The sequence below is a fragment of the Carcharhinus amblyrhynchos genome, chromosome 10 (assembly GCF_965287045.1).
Source record: "Carcharhinus amblyrhynchos chromosome 10, sCarAmb.v2.hapA, whole genome shotgun sequence".
Classification (NCBI taxonomy): domain Eukaryota; kingdom Metazoa; phylum Chordata; class Chondrichthyes; order Carcharhiniformes; family Carcharhinidae; genus Carcharhinus; species Carcharhinus amblyrhynchos.
Window position 1 is genome coordinate 1,816,601 of NC_137333.1, and position 20,859 is coordinate 1,837,459.

Consider the following 20,859-nt stretch of genomic DNA (forward strand, 5'->3'; position numbering starts at 1 on the left):
AGAAGTCACACATTTGATTGTGGAGGATGCTTTCAACTAATTTCGAATGCTAGCTAATCAAATTTTTCCATTTCAAACAGCCAACCTCAGTAGCTGAATGCTCGCAAGTGAGGCATGACGCAGCTAGTTACAGAGGAAAGTTCCCCATATTCTGTTCCAATGTGTCTGAGCACCACTTTAAGAGCTGCTCCATCTCACTGCTCCATCCCTCCCACCGTTGTTGTGCGTGTAACCATTTTGACTTTCCTTGGCCTAAATGAAAATGCCAACTTAGCAGCAGACTGGGTTTATGCAGTTTTGTGTTGTGGTGAATATACTCATCAGTAACTGCATTTAACTCACAGAATCATTCCACCCAAGAACTCCGATGCCAGAGACGTGTTATTGGTTACATTTGAGGCCTTTTCCCCTGGTGCAAAGGCAATGATTAAGCCATCTAGTTCTCTGCATAAACCTCAGTTTTAATTACAAGTCCTTCTTGACAACAGTCTTTCAATTAAAGAATCCTGAATTCATTAACCTGGATTTCGATGTGGCGGGGATTATCAATAAACTTCTCGATCAAAAGCCGGTCATCACCGAAGCTCGAAGCTGCTTCTTGAGAAGAAAACCTAAACCCTTCCCTAAGGGAGTGGAAAGAGATAGACATTTAAGAGCACGGTCTTTTTAACAATACCATTATATTTCAATTGCTCATACCAGACATTGCAGATAGATGAGGTATTTCATTAATACAATTGCAACAGAGTCCTCTTCACTGCCTGCAGTAATCAGCTATTCACTGTCCTCCTCTCGCTTAAACCTGAATGCAAGATTGACTATTTTCGATATTTAAATTTTAAAATACTTGACAAAACTCTGTATATCTCAAACATCAACAAAATTTGAATTCAAGCAATGTAAACGTAAAAACTCAGAATGGAGTGTGTTGGAAATGCGATTGCTTTCAATAGAACACTTCAAATTCAGTTTCTCTGGAAGTTCTGGGTTCATCTCCTTTTGCTCCTCATGCACCCACGGCCAAACGAAAATTCATTTCAATTTTCCCCAAAGATTCCATTTGGAAAAGGAGCACTTAACTTTGGTCATTCTGATATTCCAGGATATGATGCCAGACCTGCCAGGTTCACTACTCTCACTCTCAGACAGGGCTTGCCTCTGAGGCAGAATGTCAAAGATTCAAGTCCCACTCAGAAATGTGAACCCAAAGTCGCTCGCGGTGCAGTGCTGAGGGAGTGCTGCACTGTTGAGTTACTGTCTTTCGGATGGGACATTAAACCAAGACCTTGACCCCTCTTAGGGGCACATGAAAGATCTCTATTTAGAGGAGTAGGATGGCAGCTGTGTTACTGTCTTCAACAATACTTATCCCTCAACCAACATCACTAAAACAGTGAGGCAGCACAGTGGTTAGCACTGCTGCCTCACAGGGACCTGGGTTCGATTCCTGGCTTGGGTCACTGCCTGTGTGGAGGTTGCACATTCTTCTTGTGTCTGTGTGGGTTTAAGAACATAAGAACTAGGAGCAGGAGTAGGCCATCTGGCCCCTCGAGCCTGCCCCGCCATTCAATAAGATCATGGCTGATCTTTTTGTGGACTCAGCTCCACTTACTCACCACTCACCATAACCCTTAATTCCTTTACGGTTCAAAAATTTATCTGTCCTTGCCTTATATACATTTAATGAGGTAGCCTCAACTGCTTCACTGGGCAGGGAATTCCACAGATTCACAACCCTTTGGGTGAAGAAGTTCCTCCTCAACTCAATCCTAAATCTGCTTCCTTTTATTTTGAGGCTATGCCCCCAAGTTCTAGTTTCACCTAACAGTGGAAACAACTTCCCTGCTTCTATCTTGTCTATTCCCCTCACAATCTTAAATGTTTCCTTAAGATCTCCCCTCATTCTTCTGAATTCCCATGAGTTTTGCCCCAGCCTACTCAGTCTCTCCTCATAAGCCAACCCTCTCAACTCCGAAATCAACTTAATGAATCTCCTCCGCACCCCCTCCAGTGCCAGTATATCCTTTCTCAAGTAATGAGACCAAAACTGTACACAGTACTCCAGGTGTGGCCTCACCAGCACCTTATACGGCTGCAACATAATCTCGCTGTTTTTAAACTCCTTCCCTCTAGCAATGAAGGATAAAATTCCATTTGCTTTCTTCATTACCTGCTGCACCTGCAAACCAAGTCCTTGAGATCCCTGCACAAGGACACCCAGGTCCCTCTGCACAGCAGCATGTTGCAACTTTTTATAATTTAAATAATAGTCCATTTTGTTGTTATTCCTACCAAAATGGATGACTTCACATTTACCAACATTGTACTCCATCTGCCAGACCCTCGCCCACTCACATAGATTATCTATATCCTTTTGCAGACTTTCAGCGTCCTTTGCACACTTTGCTCTTCCATTCATCTTAGTGTCATCTGTGAATTTTGATGCACTACACTTGGTCCCCAACGCCAAATCATTTATACAAATTGTAAACAATTGCGGTTCCAACACTGATCCCTGAGGCACATCACTAGTCACTGATTGTCTCCAGTTGCTCCGGTTTCCTCCCTGAAAGATGTGCTGTTTAGGTGCATTGGCCGTGCTAAATTCTCCCTCAGCGTACCCAAACAGGCACCGGAGCGTGGCGACTCGGGGATTTTCACAGTAATTTCAATGCAGTGTTAATTAGTTGTGACTAATAAATAAGCGTTTAAACTTTATACCCTGTCATTATTGGTTTTTAAGATATAGATAGGTTCTTGACTAGTAAGGAGATCAAAGGCTACGGGGAAAAGGCGGGAGAATGGGGTTCAGAAACATGTTAGCTATGATTGAATGGCAGAGCAGAATCAATGGGCCAAACTGCCTAATTCTATTCTTATATCTTATGGTCTTACCTCATTGCTGTTTGTTGGACTTTGTTGCGTACAAGTTGGTTGTCGTGTTTCCTACATTACAATAGTGACTATACTAAAAAAAGTACTTTGTTAAGCGCAAAATGCGCTACTCATAGAATCCCTACAGTGCAGAGGAGGCCATTCAGCCCATTGCGTCTGCACTGACCCAGTCCCTATCCGCGTAACACCACATATTTACCCTGCTAATCCCCACTCGCAGAAGGGGCAATTCAGCAGGCCAAACCGCCTAACCTGCACACCTTTGGTGTGTGGGAGGGAACCGGAGCACCCAGAGGGAACCACAGAGACACGGGAAGAACATACAAGGTCCACACAGACAGTGGCCCAAGCATAGGAATTGAACCTGGGTTCCTGGCGATGTGAGACAGCAGCACTAAATTTAATGTTTATTTATTAGTCACAAGTACGCTTACATTAACATTGTGAAAATATCCTAGTTGCCACATTCCAACACCTATTCGGGTACACTGAGAGAGAATTTAGCATGTCTAATGCACCTAACCAGCATGTATTTCAGACTGAGAGGAAACTGGAGCACCCAGAGGAAATACATGCAGACACGGATGAACATGCAAACTCCACACAGATAATGACCCAAATCAGGAATCGAACCCAGGTCCCTGGTGCTGTGAGGCAGCAGTGCTAACCACTGTGTCACCGTGCCGTCCACTGCGGTAACCACTTTGATGACGTGTGAGATTGCAACTGGTCAAAGATTAGCCTGGCAGCTTTTTAATCAGGCAACACAAGTTTGTATTTATAAAGCACTGTAAACATTATGGTTAGGGTTAGGCATTCCTAAAGCACTTGACAGATGCATTAAGAAACAACATTTGACATGGAAACTCACAAGGAAATATTTTTGCAGCTTGGTCAAAGTGATAAGTTTACAAGGAACAACTTAAAAGGAAAAGAGAGGAGGAGAGGGTTAGTCAGAGAATTCCAGAGCTTCAGGCCCAGGCAGCTGTGGAACGGTCACCAATGGTGAAGTGAAAATCTGGGATCCTCAAAGGTCAGAATTAAAAGAGTGCAGCCATCTCTGACATTTGTGAACCTGGAAGAGGTGACAAAGATAGGGAGGAGCCAAGGCACTGGAGAAATCTGACAACAAGGCAATGAGAATTCTAACATCAAGGCTGGCCTGTGGTCCAGAGTGCTGGTCAGTGAGCATAGGGGCAATGGGTGAATGGGCATTAGTGCATGCAAGTACATGGACAGCAGTTTTGCATCATTGCAAGTGTAGGGGAGGGGGAAAATGTAGGAGGCCAGCATTGAAATAGTCAAGTCTGGAGGGAAAAAAGGCAGGATGAGGATTTCAGCAGCAGATGAGATGAGGCAGTAGGATGATGTTACGGAGACAGAAATAGGGAACAGGCTGTGGTCAGGTCTCACTCCAGAAACCAGTGCAAGGCTAAAGGAGTATTGTATTTGCTGAGAAATGCTGTCCTTCAGACAATAAGACAATTTAAACAAAGACTCTCATCTGCTATTTCAGGTGACTGTGAAAGATCTAATTTGCAAATTGACTGCTCCATCTGCCTAGGAAGCAAAGACGATTACATTTTAGCAAATAATTCACTGACTGTGAAGTACTTTAGGATATCCCAAGATTACGAAAAGGCCTTTATAAGGGCTATTGTGTTCTTCCTTCTTAAAGCAGGGTGCATGCTTTCAGGGGTGCTGCATTCATAATCTACTAGTCAAAAAGCTGCAAGGGTGGCAGCAATACTGAGTGGTATGTTTATAAATGTACAACTGAAATATTGAAGCTATTGCTTGAGGCATCAAGGTCTGCAAAAAGGGCAGCGGCAAAAACAGAATCATAGACTTGAAGGAAATTAAGAAAAAAAAACAAATTCAAGCACAAGAATAGTTGGGAAATCAATCTTAGGAAGCATTGAAGGGTGGTTGCTAAGGCTACAGTCAACATTTATTCCGGCCAAATCAAAACAGATTAAAATGAATCAGAGGTTAAGTAGGGATGTGAACTGTTGTATCAAAGATGGCCAGAAAGGTTTCAAAACATACAAGGGATCCAGCCTGCAAAAGCATTGCACAAATTGTAAAGAAAAGCAAATGCAACAAAAATAAGGAAATATAACAATTATGTATTCTATTCCCCTTGAAATGAACTCCAGTAAGGTTGTAGATTGCTGCTCTACTCTGCAATGAGAGATTAGTTAGGGCATTAATGTTCACCAATTCTTTGCACTGAGACCGTTGAACAATTCTACGGATAGTTACAGATGAGGTTAAACAAAAAAATGTATATCTTTGAAAAATCGGGGGTGCCCAGGAACCATGTTTTCGCTCATCAAATTAAATGGCATCTGTGAAGTTACAAAACTGTTTCACAGGTGTGCATTACGCTAAGAACAAGCCAAATTTCTTGATCCATGTGATCTCTTGATATGGATTCAATCATTCAAAGAGGTCATAGAGGAATTTTCCACAGTATTTGTTCCCTCAAGGGCTCCAGATTTTTGCTTTGCTCCCTTCAAGCGTTTTCGCATTGGTGAGGAAGTTGTGATGAGTTGCGACAGTTGTTGAGGTGGAGGAGGTGGGTGCAGCTTGATGGACAATTGGAACATAAGAACAGGAAAAGGCCATTCAGCCCTTCAAGTCTGTTTCATCATTCAACGAGATGATGGCTGATCTGTAAATCAGTGGATCTCAAACTTCATTGGTTGAAGGATTCCTTTTCAAATGGATTGGTAATCACAGACCCACTCCATCTAAATGAAAATTATACTCAAGTGAATGCTGCTTGTTAAGAGTGTTTTAATAATGCTTTCAAGAAAACAGGTTTTACTTATGCGCTACTCCATGTGTGTTTCCCTCCAAGGTGAGGCAAGCAGTCCACTCCCTGTTTCAGAATGTGACAGCCACACTCTGCTCCCACCTCCCAGTTTCACATTCATTCACAGACCCTCTTGGAAAGTGTCTACAAACAGCCAAGGCTCCAAAAAACATTGATGTTAAATGACCAGCTGGTCTTACCCTATCTGCTAAAAGAATGTTAACATTCAATACATTTTGCACTGTATGGTGAGCTCTAGAGGTCTCACAACACCAGGTTAAAGTCCAACCAGTTTATTTGATAGTAATCCCACGAGCTTTCAGAAACGGTGTTCCTTCATCAGCCTTCCACATACCTGACGAAGGAAGACTGTTTCCGAAAGCTTGTGGGATTACTATCAAATAAACTGGTTAGACTTTAACCTGGTGTTGTGAGACTTCTTACTGCGTTTATCCCAGTCCAACGCCGACATCGCCACATCATGATCTCTAGAGGTGCCAATAACCACTCGCTTTCCCCAAGTGGAATACTCTTCATGTTAATCTGGCCCACAACATGCTTTGCTTTTCGATCTCAAGATGGTGAGAAAATGAGCCAAAGCTGAACAAAATTCCAATTACATGCATGTTTTTTAAAATTCATTTGTGGAACATGGGCGTTGCTGGCTGGCCAGCATTTATTGCCCATCCCTAGTTGCCCTCGAGGAGGTGGTGGTGAGCTGCCTTCTTGAATCGTTGCCGTCCACACATTGTAGGTTGACCCACGATGCTGTAACGGAGGGAACTCCAGGAATTTGACCCAGTGACTGCGAAGGAACGGTGATATATTTCCAAGTCAGGATAGTGAGTGGCTTGGAGGGGAACTTGCAAGTGGTGGTGTTCTCATGTGCCTTCCAATAGAGAGGCACTCAGCAATAATGAATAGCGGGAAGATTTAGTTGTTTAAGATTTGTACTATAACTCTTCCAGCGTCAACTTTTCAAAGATTTTAGGTAAATTGATTAAATAATATAACAAATTCTACAGACACCAGGCATATTCTTGAGTTATTGCAGTGGTTCTTTTGGAGGTGGGTAATGAAACAGTTCAGTTGAAAATCAGGCTCACACAACAGCTTAGATTTCTATAGCACTTTAACATAGTAAAGCATCCCAACACACTCCATAGGAGCAATTTTCAAACAAAATTTGACACCTTGCCACAAAAGGAGAAACAAGGACGCATGACCAAAAGCTTGGTTAAATAGACTGGTTTTAAAGAGAGTCTTAAAGGAGGAATGAAATGTGGCAACGGTGAAATTAAAAGCTAATGTCAGTGATAGTAGCCATGAAACACTCATCAATTGTCATTAAAAACCCATCTGGTTCACTAATGTCCTTTAGAGAAGGAAACTTGCCAGCCTTAACTGCTCTGGCCTACATGTGACTCCAGATCCACAGCAATGTGGTTGATTTTTAACTTAAATGTCCTCTGAAATGGCCTAGCAAGCCACTTAGTTCAAGAACAATTAGGGATAGGCAATAAGTGCTTGCCTTGCCAGCAACGCCAACATCCCATGACAGACTTCTTAAAAACAAAGGAGTTTCAGAAGGAGGTTTAGGACCCTTGGCAGCTGAAGGTGAGGCCGCCATTGGTGGAGCAATTTAAAATCAGGAATGCACAGAATGACAAAATAGGAGGAGCAGAGATCTCAAAGGGAGATTGCACAGACATGGAGGGATTTGAAATCGGAAGACATACCAGGAGCTAGTTTTGGAAGGTTGTCCACTGAAATCGACAGGGAGTCAAAACGTGTGGGCTTTAGAACACAGCATTCAACATGATCTAGTGGTGGTGAAATATACCCCAGCGCATTACTTAAATATAAAGGCAATTCAAGAGAATAGTTCCTAACATTTCATTGCGTGACAAGTATGCAAAACATACTTGCATTAGGGCTGTATAATATCAATTTACCCAATGTTAACGTAGCCTACTCATTGTGTGAGATCACACATGAGTAATAAACATTGCCAGCAGCCAGTGAAATCTTTCCCCAGTAAAAGACAGCAATGTCACAACAGGAGAGAACTTTTTTTTAATTGTATAATTTTTTGTTTCAGTTATGTAGCTAATTGTGAACACTCAAAATTAATGTCTTTGAGCAAAATAAGGAGGACATATTGAGAAGTATTTACCCAGTATTTTGTGCAAAGGCATGTCAATTGCCAACAACTTTCAATATCTTTATGCTGCCAGGACAAGCAAATGAGGCTTGGGGCTTTTAAAATAGAGGCAATCAGTACAAAAGCAAATTATGCTAAACCTTTGTAAAACACTGGCTGGGCTTCAGAAGGAGTACCCTGTCCAATTCTGTGCAGTACACCTTGTGAATGATGACAAGGAAGCTTTGGAAAGAGTGCAGCGATTTACTAGAATGATACCAGGAATGAGAGGCTTCAGTTTTAGGAGAAGCTGCAACTGTTCCCTATAGAGCAGAGAGGGTTAAAGGAAGATTTAATAGAGGGTTTTAATAAGAGTAATTAAGGGAAAAAAAAATTCCATTTGCAGGGAGGGCAGTAATCAGAGGACACGGATTTAGGGCCATTTCAAAAGAACTTTTTGAAATTGTTGTTAATGTCTTATGGCCACGTCAAAATTGAATACACATATTTGTTACAAACACCACAGGCAAAACTTCTTCCCAGCAATTAGTTAAACTGCATTTGGAGAAAGAACAAGCTGCATTTTTACAGCCCCTTTCACAAACTCAGGACATCCCAAAGCGCTTTACTTTCAAAAGAATAGTCACTGTTGTAACGTAAGGAACAAGGCAGCAAATTTGTGCATAACAAGCTCCCACAAAACAGCAATGTGTTAAACAATTAGTGATATTGACCAATACACTGGATAGAACTAGGTTGTTTTTCTTTACTCATTCATGTTGTATGGGCATCGCTGGCTAGGCCAGCATTTATAACCCATCCCTAATTGTCCTTCAGAAGCAGAAGTTGGTGGTGAGCGACCTTCTTCAACTATTGCAGTCCATGGGACAGCGCTGTTAGGAAGGTGGGATGGTAGACACGGCCTCAATTTCATAGAATCATAGAATACTTACAGTGCAGAAGGTGGCCATTTGGCCCATTGAGCCTGCACCAACCACAATCTCATACAAGCCCTATCTCCATAACCCCACATAATTAACCTTCCAATCTCCCTGACACTAAGGGTAATTTAGCATGGCCAATCAACCTAATCCACACACCTTTGGTCTGTGGGAGGAAACCGGAGTACCCGGAGGAAACCCATGCAGAACTGGGGAGAATATGCAGACTCCTTACAGGGAGTGATCCGAGGTCAGGATTGAACCAGGATCCCTGCCACTGTAAGGATGCAGTGCTAACCACTGTGCCACTGTGGTGTCATATCTGAAAGATGGTTCTTTGGAGAGGGCATAAGTCCTTCAGTGCTGCACTAGGAGTGTCAACATTGATTCCGTACTCAAGTCTCCAAGTGGAACTTGAATCCCCAATCTTTTGACTGAGGCGAGAGCGCTTTTACTAAGCCGTAGCTTAAAGAGAGAAGACACTCAGAAATCGGTACCTTCCTAGAAAAATATGGGGTCCTACACATAACAGCTGCTTTGAGTAGCAGTGACACATGTGGCAAACAGCATGTAGTGAGACCAAAATCTTATTTAATGCAACATAAGTGTACTTTTGTATCATATTTTCCACTTAATGGTATTGAATTAACAAAAGTATTCTTTAAAAAAACTACTTTATGATGAATTTAATTAAGTCTAGTTTCAACTTGATAGCCACATAAGATTTAAAAACAGGTACAAATGGGGTTGGGTGGTGTTTGGTGCTCAAGTTTCTACTCGTTGCACCTGGGGTGTTGGTTCCTCCTATTTTTCACACTAATTTGGAGATGAGGGAGAGGCAGGTATGGCAAATGGAACATTTGGCTGAAAGTGGGTCTTGGTAAACAGTGGCTGAGAGGAGTGAATGACATTCCAGTGAGTTTCACAAACATACAAAGCTGTTTGCTTTAACAGCAACCTCTCAAACAAAATAAACAAAACCAACCTGCCTGTGGTGCTCTGTTTATGTTAAACGTCTGCCTTGGCCAAAACTCCAACACTTCCCCTCAAACCTCAGCCAAACGCTACGTGAAGAGGTGTTTCGTTTCATCCCATTTCATTCTTAATACATCTCCAATATCAAAGCTGCAATGGCAAGATAGAACCTTTTTTGCAAATCGCGCTTTTTGTAAGGTTAGTTTTTAAGCATGGCCTCACCTGGTCTCATCATCATCCCAGGCTATTCTCATGCCTTTCCCACCACCTCCCGCTGAGGCCTTGATCATGACGGGGTAGCCTAGCAGCAGGGGACAATTAAACAGAAGTATTGACTTTGATCATTTGGTCATGTGAGCATGACAGCTGACCATATGTCCAATAACGCTGGAGATAACAACTGGTTTAGTGAAATTTACATTCAAGTATTACTCCCAACAGGAACCTTACTCTTGTTTTTTGCCAAAATCTTGATACATTGATCCCAGTTATCAAATCTGAAGTGACATTTCCAATCCCATTCCTGATTCGCTAACTCCATTATGCTTATAACATCATTAGTTTGGATAACTTGTCCTCCACTTCACCTATGCCTCTCCCCCAACCCAAAGAAGATAGTAATAAAAAAAATGCAGGTATCAAGACAAAGATTAGACCTTTTGTGTTATGTTTATTATCAACCTGGAAAGAAATACTTTTACATCTTTGTACTTTGTAAATGTGCATTTAAGGAAAAACCAGAAAAGTACATGAGGCAGAATGGAATGTATGAGGGACAAATAAATGGAAGGATAGGTTGATAGTGTGAGATGAAGTAGGGTGGGAGGAGGCTTGTACACTAGAACACTGGGGCCAAATATTTTGCTTCTGCATTGTAAATAATATTGCAGTAAAAATTAATCCAGTTGATGATACTTCAGCGTTGTCAGTCTTATGGCAGCCAAACAGAATTGTACAGGTAGAATAGCACATTTAAATAGGAACATATTATTTGATTATACTGGTGCATCAAAATGCGATACTACAAATCAGTCGGTGCAGGTATGCAGTTGAGCCAATCCCAATGGTGAGTTCCCAATCACGGTCAAGTCACCAGGCAAAGACTGGAGACACTTTGTCACAGAGAGGAGGGGTGCTATGGAAACCAAGAGGTCATCCCTGGATACTTCTCTTCAGTTCTCTGATGGCCAGTTGCAAGGCGGGTCATCAGGAACTGAGATTGCCTGCACTCTGTCAGACTGAAGATAATGCATCTCAGGGGAGACAAAGCGAATGGAGGGAGGAACCTAAATGAATGAAATAGTAACAAAAACACATTGAGGGAATATCAACAAACTGAAGAAAAATTTAATACCTTCATTTAAGTACAGTAAACTTTGTGTTATTCTGCTTTCTGCCGAGTGAAATTTTCTACTAACTGGAATGTCTGATGTCCCTCTGATCCGGATCAACCAGGACGAATTACAAAGTGTCAGGAACCTGTACCTCTATGCTGCATTATTTTATTCTTTATGTTTTAACACACTGTTGAAAATGGGAAGTAAAAAGACTACTGTTCTTTATTTCCCAAGTACTCGCATGGGTGGCATGGTGACACAGTATTTAGCACTGCTGCCTCACACTGCCAGGGACCCGGGTTCAATTCCCGGCTTGGGTCACTGTCTGTGTGGAGTTTGCACACTGTCCCCGAGTCATAAGAACATAAGAACATAAGAAATAGGAGCAGGAGTAGGCCATCTAGCCCTTTGAGCCTGCCCCGCCATTCAATAAGATCATGGCTGATCTGTCGTGGCTCAGTTCCACTTTCCCGCCCTCTCCCCATAACCCTTAATCCCCTCTCTTATCAAAAACCCATCAACCTGCGTCTTAAAAATATTTAGCGAGGCAGCCTCCACCACTTCAACGGGCAGAGAATTCCAGAGATTCACCACCCTTTGAGTGAAGAAGTTCCTCCTCAACTCCGTTCTAAACCGCCCCCCCTTTATCTTGAGGCTGTGCCCCCTAGTCCTACTGTCTTTTTTGAGCGGGAAGAGTCTCTCCACCTCTATCCTATCCATCCCATTCATCATCTTATACGTCTCAATGAGATCTCCCCTCATTCTTCTAAACTCTAACGAGTACAAGCCTAGTTTATTCAGTGTGGGTTTCCTCCAGGTGCTCCAGTTTCCTCCCACAGTCTGGTTAGGTGCATTGGCCATGCCAAATTCTCCCTCAGTGTACCCGAACAGGTGCAGCAACGAGGGGGTTTTCACAGTAACTTCACTGCAGTGTTAATGCAAGCCTACTTGTGACACTAATAAATAAACTTTTAAACTTTACTGGACCATGCTTCACGTATTGCACTGTATTCCAATGGTATTTGGAACTCTCCATCAGCCTGCACCTTTGGTTGATCAGCACCTATTCCTCAGGCATGCCGGGTTATAAAGATTTCACCATACTTCCTCCAAAGATAAAATAACTAAACAAATCTGTCATTATTCAGCTCCATCAACCCTCTCCTATTTATCCTCCAAGGTTAAATCTAAAAACGCTAACACCAGATTTAATAGGCAGGTTATGCACACATATACTATTACACATGCATTCACTGATAATTAAATCAGCAGCCTATTGTTTCAATTTAATACTTTACCAATTTCCTTGGCAATTCTGACAGCTTCATCAGCATCCTGTAAGAGCAGGAAATAAGACCAAACATTACTCCTTCTGTCCTTTCCCCTCAAGGCAGACATGTATTGTACCACTTTCACTCAGGGTATACTATATGTTGCATTTACAATCCCACCACACTTCCTTATTCAGCCAAGCGCGGAATTAGTTCACACGGTGGCACAATGGTTAGCACTGCTGCTTCACAGCGCCACGGACCGGGGTTCGATTCCCAACTTGGGTCACTGTCAGTGTGGGATTTGCATGTTCTCCCCGTGTCTGAGTGGGTTTCCTCAGGGTGCTCTGGTTTCCTCCCACAGTCTGAAAGACGTGCTGGTTAGACGGATTGGCCATGCTAAATTCTCCCTCAGTGTACCCGAACAGGCGCCAGGGTGTGGCAACAAGGGGATTTTCAGAGTAACTTCACTGCAGCGTGAATGTAAGCCTACTTGTGACTAATAAATAAACTTTTAATTGAAAACATAAAGCTTTTCCTACTGGTCTTCCAAATTACTATCCTTTTGAGAGAGTCAATTCAGTCGAAACCTTGGTGTACTTTCTCTATCTCAGAAGGTAACTCATCTTAAAAGTACATTTGTTTCACAAGCCTTTCTCCCCCCTCACAAAATGTCACTTTAGTATACATTTTCTCAAAACTTCAAGGCAAATGGACAAAGCAAGCTCAGCAAAATAAAAATCAAATCACTTTTGGCAGGCACTTCAGCAATGTCAGTGCTGCAAAAAAAAATTACAAGCTTTAATAGTTTTCAGTCAGTTGTGAAATGTAAATCAGCCTTTGCAGCGTCTGCCCACTGGCGTATTTTTTTAAAAATCATCTACAACAGCTATGCTTTCCCTGTAACTGACAGTAGGGGGAGTGGACTGTCTACAGTTGTGACTACCTTGAGTGATGGTGCTGCTCCTAAGATTCTCAGTCATTCAGTGTATAAATTGATGCAAAAAAAATTATTCTTGGAGACGTTAGCAGTCACTTTCACAACTTAGCAAATCTGGCATCCCCCCCTTCCAAGTTTACAGCAAGATGTTTCCTGCTTCTGTTTCTCTTTTCTGGTGGAACATGAAAAGCTATAAGAAAAATCGGCTAAATACACAACAAATTGTTCAGAAAATGCTAACAAAAAATCCACTTAAAAGTTTGTGTAAACATTCCATCTCACTGTTTTTTCTGCTCGTTCTCTGACACAGGGACATGAGACAGGGAAAGAGGTCCAATTTAATTTTTCCCAGTTGGATCCAGTAAAAGGCATTTACAGCACTACGATTCTAAGCGCTAATTAACTGAGTTTTATATATTTCAGAAGGAAATTATATTTTCTGGGATTTGCTTTTTATAGGGGGAGGAGGGAGGAAAACAGCTGAGCAGCAAAAACGTTGGAAGGGATGTCTGGAAACCACCAGTGATTAAAGCTACAGGGGTTGACTTATGAACGTTTAAATGAAACCCAATAGTTTTTAAAGCTGTGGGCACAATACACTCTGACAACGAGATATCAACTGATGTTAAAAATGAGTCCTTGACGAAATTAACTGGGGAGCAAGGGAAAAGTGTGGAGCTAGTTATATGCAGAGAGAAACATTAGGTCTCCTTTATAAGAATATTTATTGCACGTACATACATATTTGAAGTAACAACAAGTAAGTCGGAGTGGGGGTGGGAAAGTTGGCAGAAATTTTAATTTCCTTTCATTAGCTTGTCTGCTCCACAAATCAACGCTTGTTAAGTTCAAAGCAAACCTGAAAGGAGTATCTGCTTAAGGTCCTTTTCTTTTCAAATAATTGTGGGTGTTAAATAGTATCTCCAACCCTCCCCCCTCCCCCACTCCTGCTACCGCCCCCAAAAGAATAATTGTTTTGTTTTAAAAAGTTTATAAACTTTACAAAAAAAAAGCCTGCAGCCACCTTGGGTCCGCAGAGGGATCGCACCTTCATTTATTTTAGCCAGAAGAGACCCCATGGAAAAAAGAATCAAAAGAGTAATTTAGGCATGTTAGTGGTTTCCACACATTGAGTCTCAAGTGCCTTTGTTCAACTCGATGACAGTTATGCGAGAATACTTCGCCTTAATAGCCACTCTGTCAGGAAGTGTTAAACCAGTGAAATGCAGACAATTAGAGCCTCTTGAACCCAACGCATGAAGTAAAGGCTGATGGCACTCCACCATTTATAGATAAGTAGAAACACTCTGAATTGTCTTTGCAGTTGCAAATTACACCTTTTCATTTGCATTCTGCTTCAACTGAGTAATGTTTCAGATGTTTTGCAGCTGTATCTGATCCCAAGAAACTGGAAACTTGACGTGCAGCTCTAGGTTTTCAGAGATTCTTCCAAGATAAGCACCATGGTGATACAGTGGTTCGCACTGCTGCCTCACAGCGCCAGGGACTCAAGTTCGATTCCGGCCTCAGGTCAGTGTGTCACGTTCTCCCCGTGTCTGCATGAATGTCCTCCGGGTGCTCCAGTTTCCTCCCACAGTGCAAAGATGTGCAGATGCGCAAGCCTGAGATCACGTACAAACCAATTCAAAAACAGCTTCTTCCCTGCTACCATCAAACTTTTGAATGGACCTACCTCGCATCACGTTGATTTTTCTTTACACTCAAGCTATGCCTGTAACACTACATTCTGCACTCCTTTCCTCCCTATGTACTATATGCTTTGTCTGTATAGCATAAACAATACTTTTCACTGTGTTGTGATAATAATAAATCAGATCAAAAAGGTAAGGTGGATTGGCCATGCTAAATTGCCCCATAGTGTCCCAAGATTTATAGGTTAAATGGATTAGCCATCGTAAATGTGCAGGGTTACAGGGATAGAATGGGGAGAGGGCCTGGGTAAGATACTCTGTCAGGAAATTGGTGCAAATCCAATGGGCCAAATGGCCTCTTCTGCACTATCAGGATTCTATGAGAGTAAATTTTAGAATTAAATATGTAAAGGGCAAAACTTCTCTTTGGACAAGATGCACCATATCTTAGCACTGTCACAAGTGAGTTAGACTTTGCTGCAGTATCAGGGTGCGAGAGGAGGTAATTCAGCCCATCATCCTCGTGCCACCTCTTTGAAAGATCTGTCCAACCAATCCTAGCCCCCTGTTCTTTCCCCACAATAAGAAGACTCACAACATCAGGTTAAAGTCCAACAGGTTTATTTGGTAGCAAAAGCCACTAGCTTTCGGAGCACAGCTCCTTCATCAGGTAAGTGGGAGTTCTGTTCAAAACAGGGCACATAAAGACACAAACTCAATTTACAAAATAATGATTGAAATGCGAGTCTCTACAGGTAATCAAGTCTTATAGGTACAGGCCATGTGAGTGGACTGAGCGTTAAGCACAGGTTAAAGAGATGTGTATTGTCTCCAGATAGGGCAGTTAGTGAGGTTTTGCACGCCCAGGCAAGTCATGGGGGTTACAGATAGTGTGACATGAACCCAAGTTCCCAGTTGAGGCAGTCCTCATGTGTGCGGAATGTGGCTATCAGTCTCTGCTCAGCGACTCTGCATTGTCATGTGTCGTGAAGGCCGCCTTGGAGAACACTTACCTGCATTCTTGGACACACACATCTCCGTCAAGAACAGTCACCTCAGCATTTCACTGTAACGCAAGCCCACAGGTAACCTCACAATGCTGCACTTCTCCAGCTTCCACCCCAAAACATGTTAAAGAAGCCCTCCGTATACACAGGATCTGCTCAGATGAGGAGGATTGCAACAAACACCTCCAGACGCTGAAGGATCTCCTCATAAGAACAGGATATGGTGCTTGACTCATTGATTGACAGTTCTGATGCGCCACAGCAAAAAACCGCAGTGATCTCCTCAGAAATCAAACACGGGACACGGTGGACAGAGTACCCTTCGTCATCCAGTACTTCCCCGGAGCAGAGAAGCCATGACATCTTCTCCGGAGTCTTCAACATGTCATTGATGAAGATGAACATCTCACCAAGGCCATCCCCACACCCCCACTTCTTGCCTTCAAATAACCGTACAACCTCAAACAGACCATTGTCCGCAGCAAACTACCCAGCCTTCAGGAGAACAGTGACCACAACACCACACAACCCTGCCACAGCAAACTCCTCAAGACCAGCCAGATCATCGACACGGATGCCATAATCTTACGCCCTACCCCTCCCACGTCACTACTGGAAATAGTTTTGCCTTATTTTCTCTGTCAATACCCCTCAATTTTCAGCATCTCTATTAAATCTCTCCTTAACCTTCTCTGCTCCAGGCAGAACATTGCCAACATACAGAATACAAAAAGAAAATGCTAGAAAAACTCAACATTCTGAGTCCAATATGACTCTTCTCTGGAACTGCATGTACCGATGTATGTACCAATTATTCTGCACTGCAACTGAACATACCAACATACGTGCACTTACACCAAATGCGTGGTGAAATTTCTGTCAAGACAATCAACCTTTAGAATATTGAACAAATTGCTGGCATATATTTCTGAATGTTACATTTTCCACTATATACTTTTTGCATCAATTCACCACTGAGTAATTTGTACATGTGTGGGGAGATTAAAGAAGCTGTGTTTTTGTACCTTACAGCAAAGGAGTTTCAAAGGAGATTAAAGAGAAGCATTCAAAGTTATGAATGCGATAAAGCCAGAAAGGAGATGAGGAGAAATATTTTTGCATAGCGACCTGCTCCAATCTCCTGGAATGCACTGCCTCAAAAGGTGTTGGATGCAGATTCCAGTTATTTCAATGGGGAGATACTTGAAGAATCTGATGGGCTATTGGAAAAGTGGGACTAATTAAACAGCTGTTTCACAGAATCATAGAACCATAGAATCCCTACAGTGCAGAAGGAGGCCATTTGGTCCATTGAGTCCGCACCAACCTCAATACCATCCAGGCCCTATCCCTATAACCCCATGCATTTACCCTAGCTAGTCCCCCTGACAGTTAGGGGCAATTTAGCATGGACAATCCACCTAACCCACTCATCTTTGGACTGCGGGAGGGAACCAGAGCGCCTGCAGGAAACACACTGACATGGGGAGAACCTGCACACGCCGCACAGACCATGATCCAAACCAGGAATCAAACCCAGGTCTCTGGCGTTGTGAGGCAGCAATGGTAACCACAGTACCACTGTGCCACCCCACAGCTGGCACAGGCATAGTGGGTTGAATGGTCTCCTTGTGCGGCACTCAATAAATAGTGTGTTTCAAAGTATGTTGGTATGTTCAATTGCAATGAAGAACAACTGGTACATACAGTTCCAGAAAAGAGTCATATTGAACTCAGAACGTTGAGTTTTTCGAGCACTTTCTTTTTTTATTCTGTATGTTGGCAATGTTCTGCCTGGAGCAGAGAAGGTTAAGGAGAGATTTAATAGAGATGCTGAAAATTGAGGGGTTTTTCCAGAGAAAATAAGGCAGAACTATTTCCAGTAGTGGTGGGGGAGGGGTGGGGTGTCAATAACCAGAGGGACACAGATTTGTGACACGCTTTTTATTTACTGAATGCCGCGCAAGGAGACCATTCACAGAACCGCATGGATCTCTATGAAGGGCTGATTAATCTGACAGAAACACACCAGATATCTCACCTTGACCACTCCATCATAGCCAGGGATAGTGTTGACTCGTGCCTTCTTGGCTATTAGTTTGCTTTCGATCTTGTCTCCCATGGCCTGAATAGCATGTGTTTCGGGTCCAATGAAGGTGACGCCTTCAGCGTTCTGTGGAGATCATTAAACATTTTAGATTTACAATGGTAATAGATTTTGGATGAACACCAGCTTCACAACACTTATGTTTAGAATATTCCATTGATGAGAAAAAATCCTGAAGATGGTCACCATTAAAATGCAATGTGCTTCAACCCACAAGTGTTTTTATCTTTTTAGCAAATTGATGGAACAACTTTATACTTGTAAGCTTTTTTTTGTAGTTTTTTACTTTTATATTTCAGTATTCAGTACTTCTCTTTCAGTTGTTGGGAGAAGTGCCCAGTTGTTATCGAGATGAGAACACTCGGAATTTTGTAATGCTGCCCAATGTGGTTGGGACGCAGTGAACGATGGTACTGACTTGGTGGGTGTCACCAAATCCTTGATAAACCAGCTTTGATGTGAGCATGTACCCAAATCATCAGTGAAATCACTTGGCTATGACAGGAATCATACATGCGATATCACAACAGCATGAAATCCATAACGTGAGGTACAGCTCTGTGCATTTCAGAAATGGTTAAAGGAATGAGACTTACACAGAACGCTTTCGCTGACCTGAGATGAAATTGCAGTGATCTCTGAGTAATCACTGTCAATTCCTATATAAAATGTAGTGCACACTACTGAATACACCAGAAAAAGACAAAGTCAAGATCTGCAGAAAACAGCATATATATTACTGTTGATTTATCACAAACTTAAAAAGCACTTTGCTTAGACCGCATTTAAGAATATGCCAATAACTTGCATTTACATAGCACCTTTGCTCCCACAGTTCAAAGACGTGTGGGTGAGGTGCATTGGCCATGCTAAAATTGCCTCTTAGTGTCAGACAGACTAACTAGGGTAGGTGCATAGGGTTATGGGGATAGGGTTATGGGTTGGATTATGGTCAGTGCAGACTCGATGGACTGAATGGCCTCCTTCTGCACTGTATGATTCTTGGATTCTAGTAAAGGTGCTTCAGTGAAGCATTATCAGTCAAGGCTTGACACCAAGCCACACAGAGATTTTATAACAGATGAGAAAAAGCTCAGTTAAATACGTGGGTTTTGAGGAGCCTTAACACAAGAGAGTGTAGGAGAGTACGGCAGGAACATCCAAGTTTAAGATCTAAACAAACAAAGGCATGGTTGCCAATGACGGAGGGTTTAAAACTGGGTTAGATCAAGAGGCTAGAAATCAAGAGTGTATGTAGTAATTGGAAGGATTAGCGACCACCAGTATAGTATAGCAAACTGCACTGGTTTATTTACACACAGATAAATGTACAGAGTACTTTTACAATGTCAACACTTCCAGCTCTAGGGTCTATGCTGGCTGTGCTCTGCCTCAAGATCCCTGTGCTCGTTCCCCATTCAGGCATTGGGTCATATGACTTTCCCAGTGTACGACCCCTAAGAAAGGCCAGGAAATTTTAAAAATTGAGGGATTACTGGACTGGGGCCGGTGATGGTCACATGGGCAAAAGATGAATGGGATTTGGCAAAATTTTGAGCTCTATATCATAAAAAAAGAATATTCAGGCATTGGAAAAAGTGGAAAAAAAATTTACAACGGTGATACCTGAACCGAAATGTTCCACCTTTGAAAAGATTGAACAGATTGGGCTTGTCTAAGTTCTGAACACACAATTTAGGTTGCCACTCCCAGTGCCAACAGTCACTGGCAGAGGTGTCATCTTTCAACTGCGATGTTAAATCAATGGCCGCTTGATTTAGCACTGCATCTGTTCTTTTTGTGAAGAGAAGGAAGTTTAACCAGTGTCCTAGGCCAATAGCCATCCCTCAACATGAAACCACAACAAAAAAGATTATCTGGTCATTGTCATTGCTGTTTATGGGAGCTCGCTGTGCACAGATTCTCTACCCCAGTTCCTACATAACAACAGTGATTACACTTCAAAAATAGTACTTCGCTGGCTGCAAAATTCTTGGAGATGTTCTGAGGATATAAGAACATAATAAGAACATAAGAAATAGGAGCAGGAGTAGGCCATCTAGCCCTTCGAGCCTGCCCCGCCATTCAATAAGATCATGGCTGATCTGTCGTGGCTCAGTTCCACTTTCCCGCCCTCTCCCCATAACCCTTAATCCCCTCTCTTATCAAAAACCCATCAACCCGCGTCTTAAAAATATTTAGCGAGGCAGCCTCCACCCACTTCAACAGGCAGAGAATTCCAGAGATTCACCACCCTTTGAGTGAAGAAGTTCCTCCTCAACTCCGTTCTAAACCGCCTCCCCCCCCCCTTTATCTTGAGGCTGTGCCCCCTAGCCCTACTGTCTTTTTTGAGCGGGAAGAGTCTCTCCACCTCTATCCTATCCATCCCATTCATCATCTTATACGTCTCAATGAGATCTCCCCTCATTCTTCTAAACTCTAACGAGTACAAGCCTAGTTTATTCAGCCTCTCCTCATAGCTCAGCCCCCTCAGCTCCGGTATCAGCCTAGTAAACCTCCTCTGCACTCCCTCCAAGGCCAAAATATCTTTGCGCAGGTGTGGCGCCCAAAACTGCACACAGTACTCCAGCTGCGGCCTATAGAAATGTCAATTTTACAGTGTACAATGCAACTGCCAGTTACTGCCCAAGTTGAAACATGTTTTTGAAATGTGCACAAAGTGGACATTTTGCACCTGTAACAAGTTAGAAAAGACTTGGGTGACGTGGAAGTGGGGGGCAGGGGGATCTCTGTCTGAACCAGACATACA

General features: G+C 42.6%; 1 protein-coding gene across 1 annotated transcript in view; it reads right to left on the reverse strand.

The window, feature by feature from the left end:
• Window positions 1–20,859, reverse strand: part of pcca (propionyl-CoA carboxylase subunit alpha) — a 337,158-nt gene that overhangs the window by 209,192 nt on the left and 107,107 nt on the right. Inside the window, exons 7-10 of the mRNA XM_080198059.1 lie at window positions 18,024–18,155; window positions 12,411–12,447; window positions 9,998–10,076; window positions 521–623 (exon numbers count right to left, since the gene is read on the reverse strand). Coding sequence (XP_080054185.1) covers window positions 521–623; window positions 9,998–10,076; window positions 12,411–12,447; window positions 18,024–18,155 — 351 coding nt within the window. The remainder of the gene's footprint in view (window positions 1–520; window positions 624–9,997; window positions 10,077–12,410; window positions 12,448–18,023; window positions 18,156–20,859) is intronic.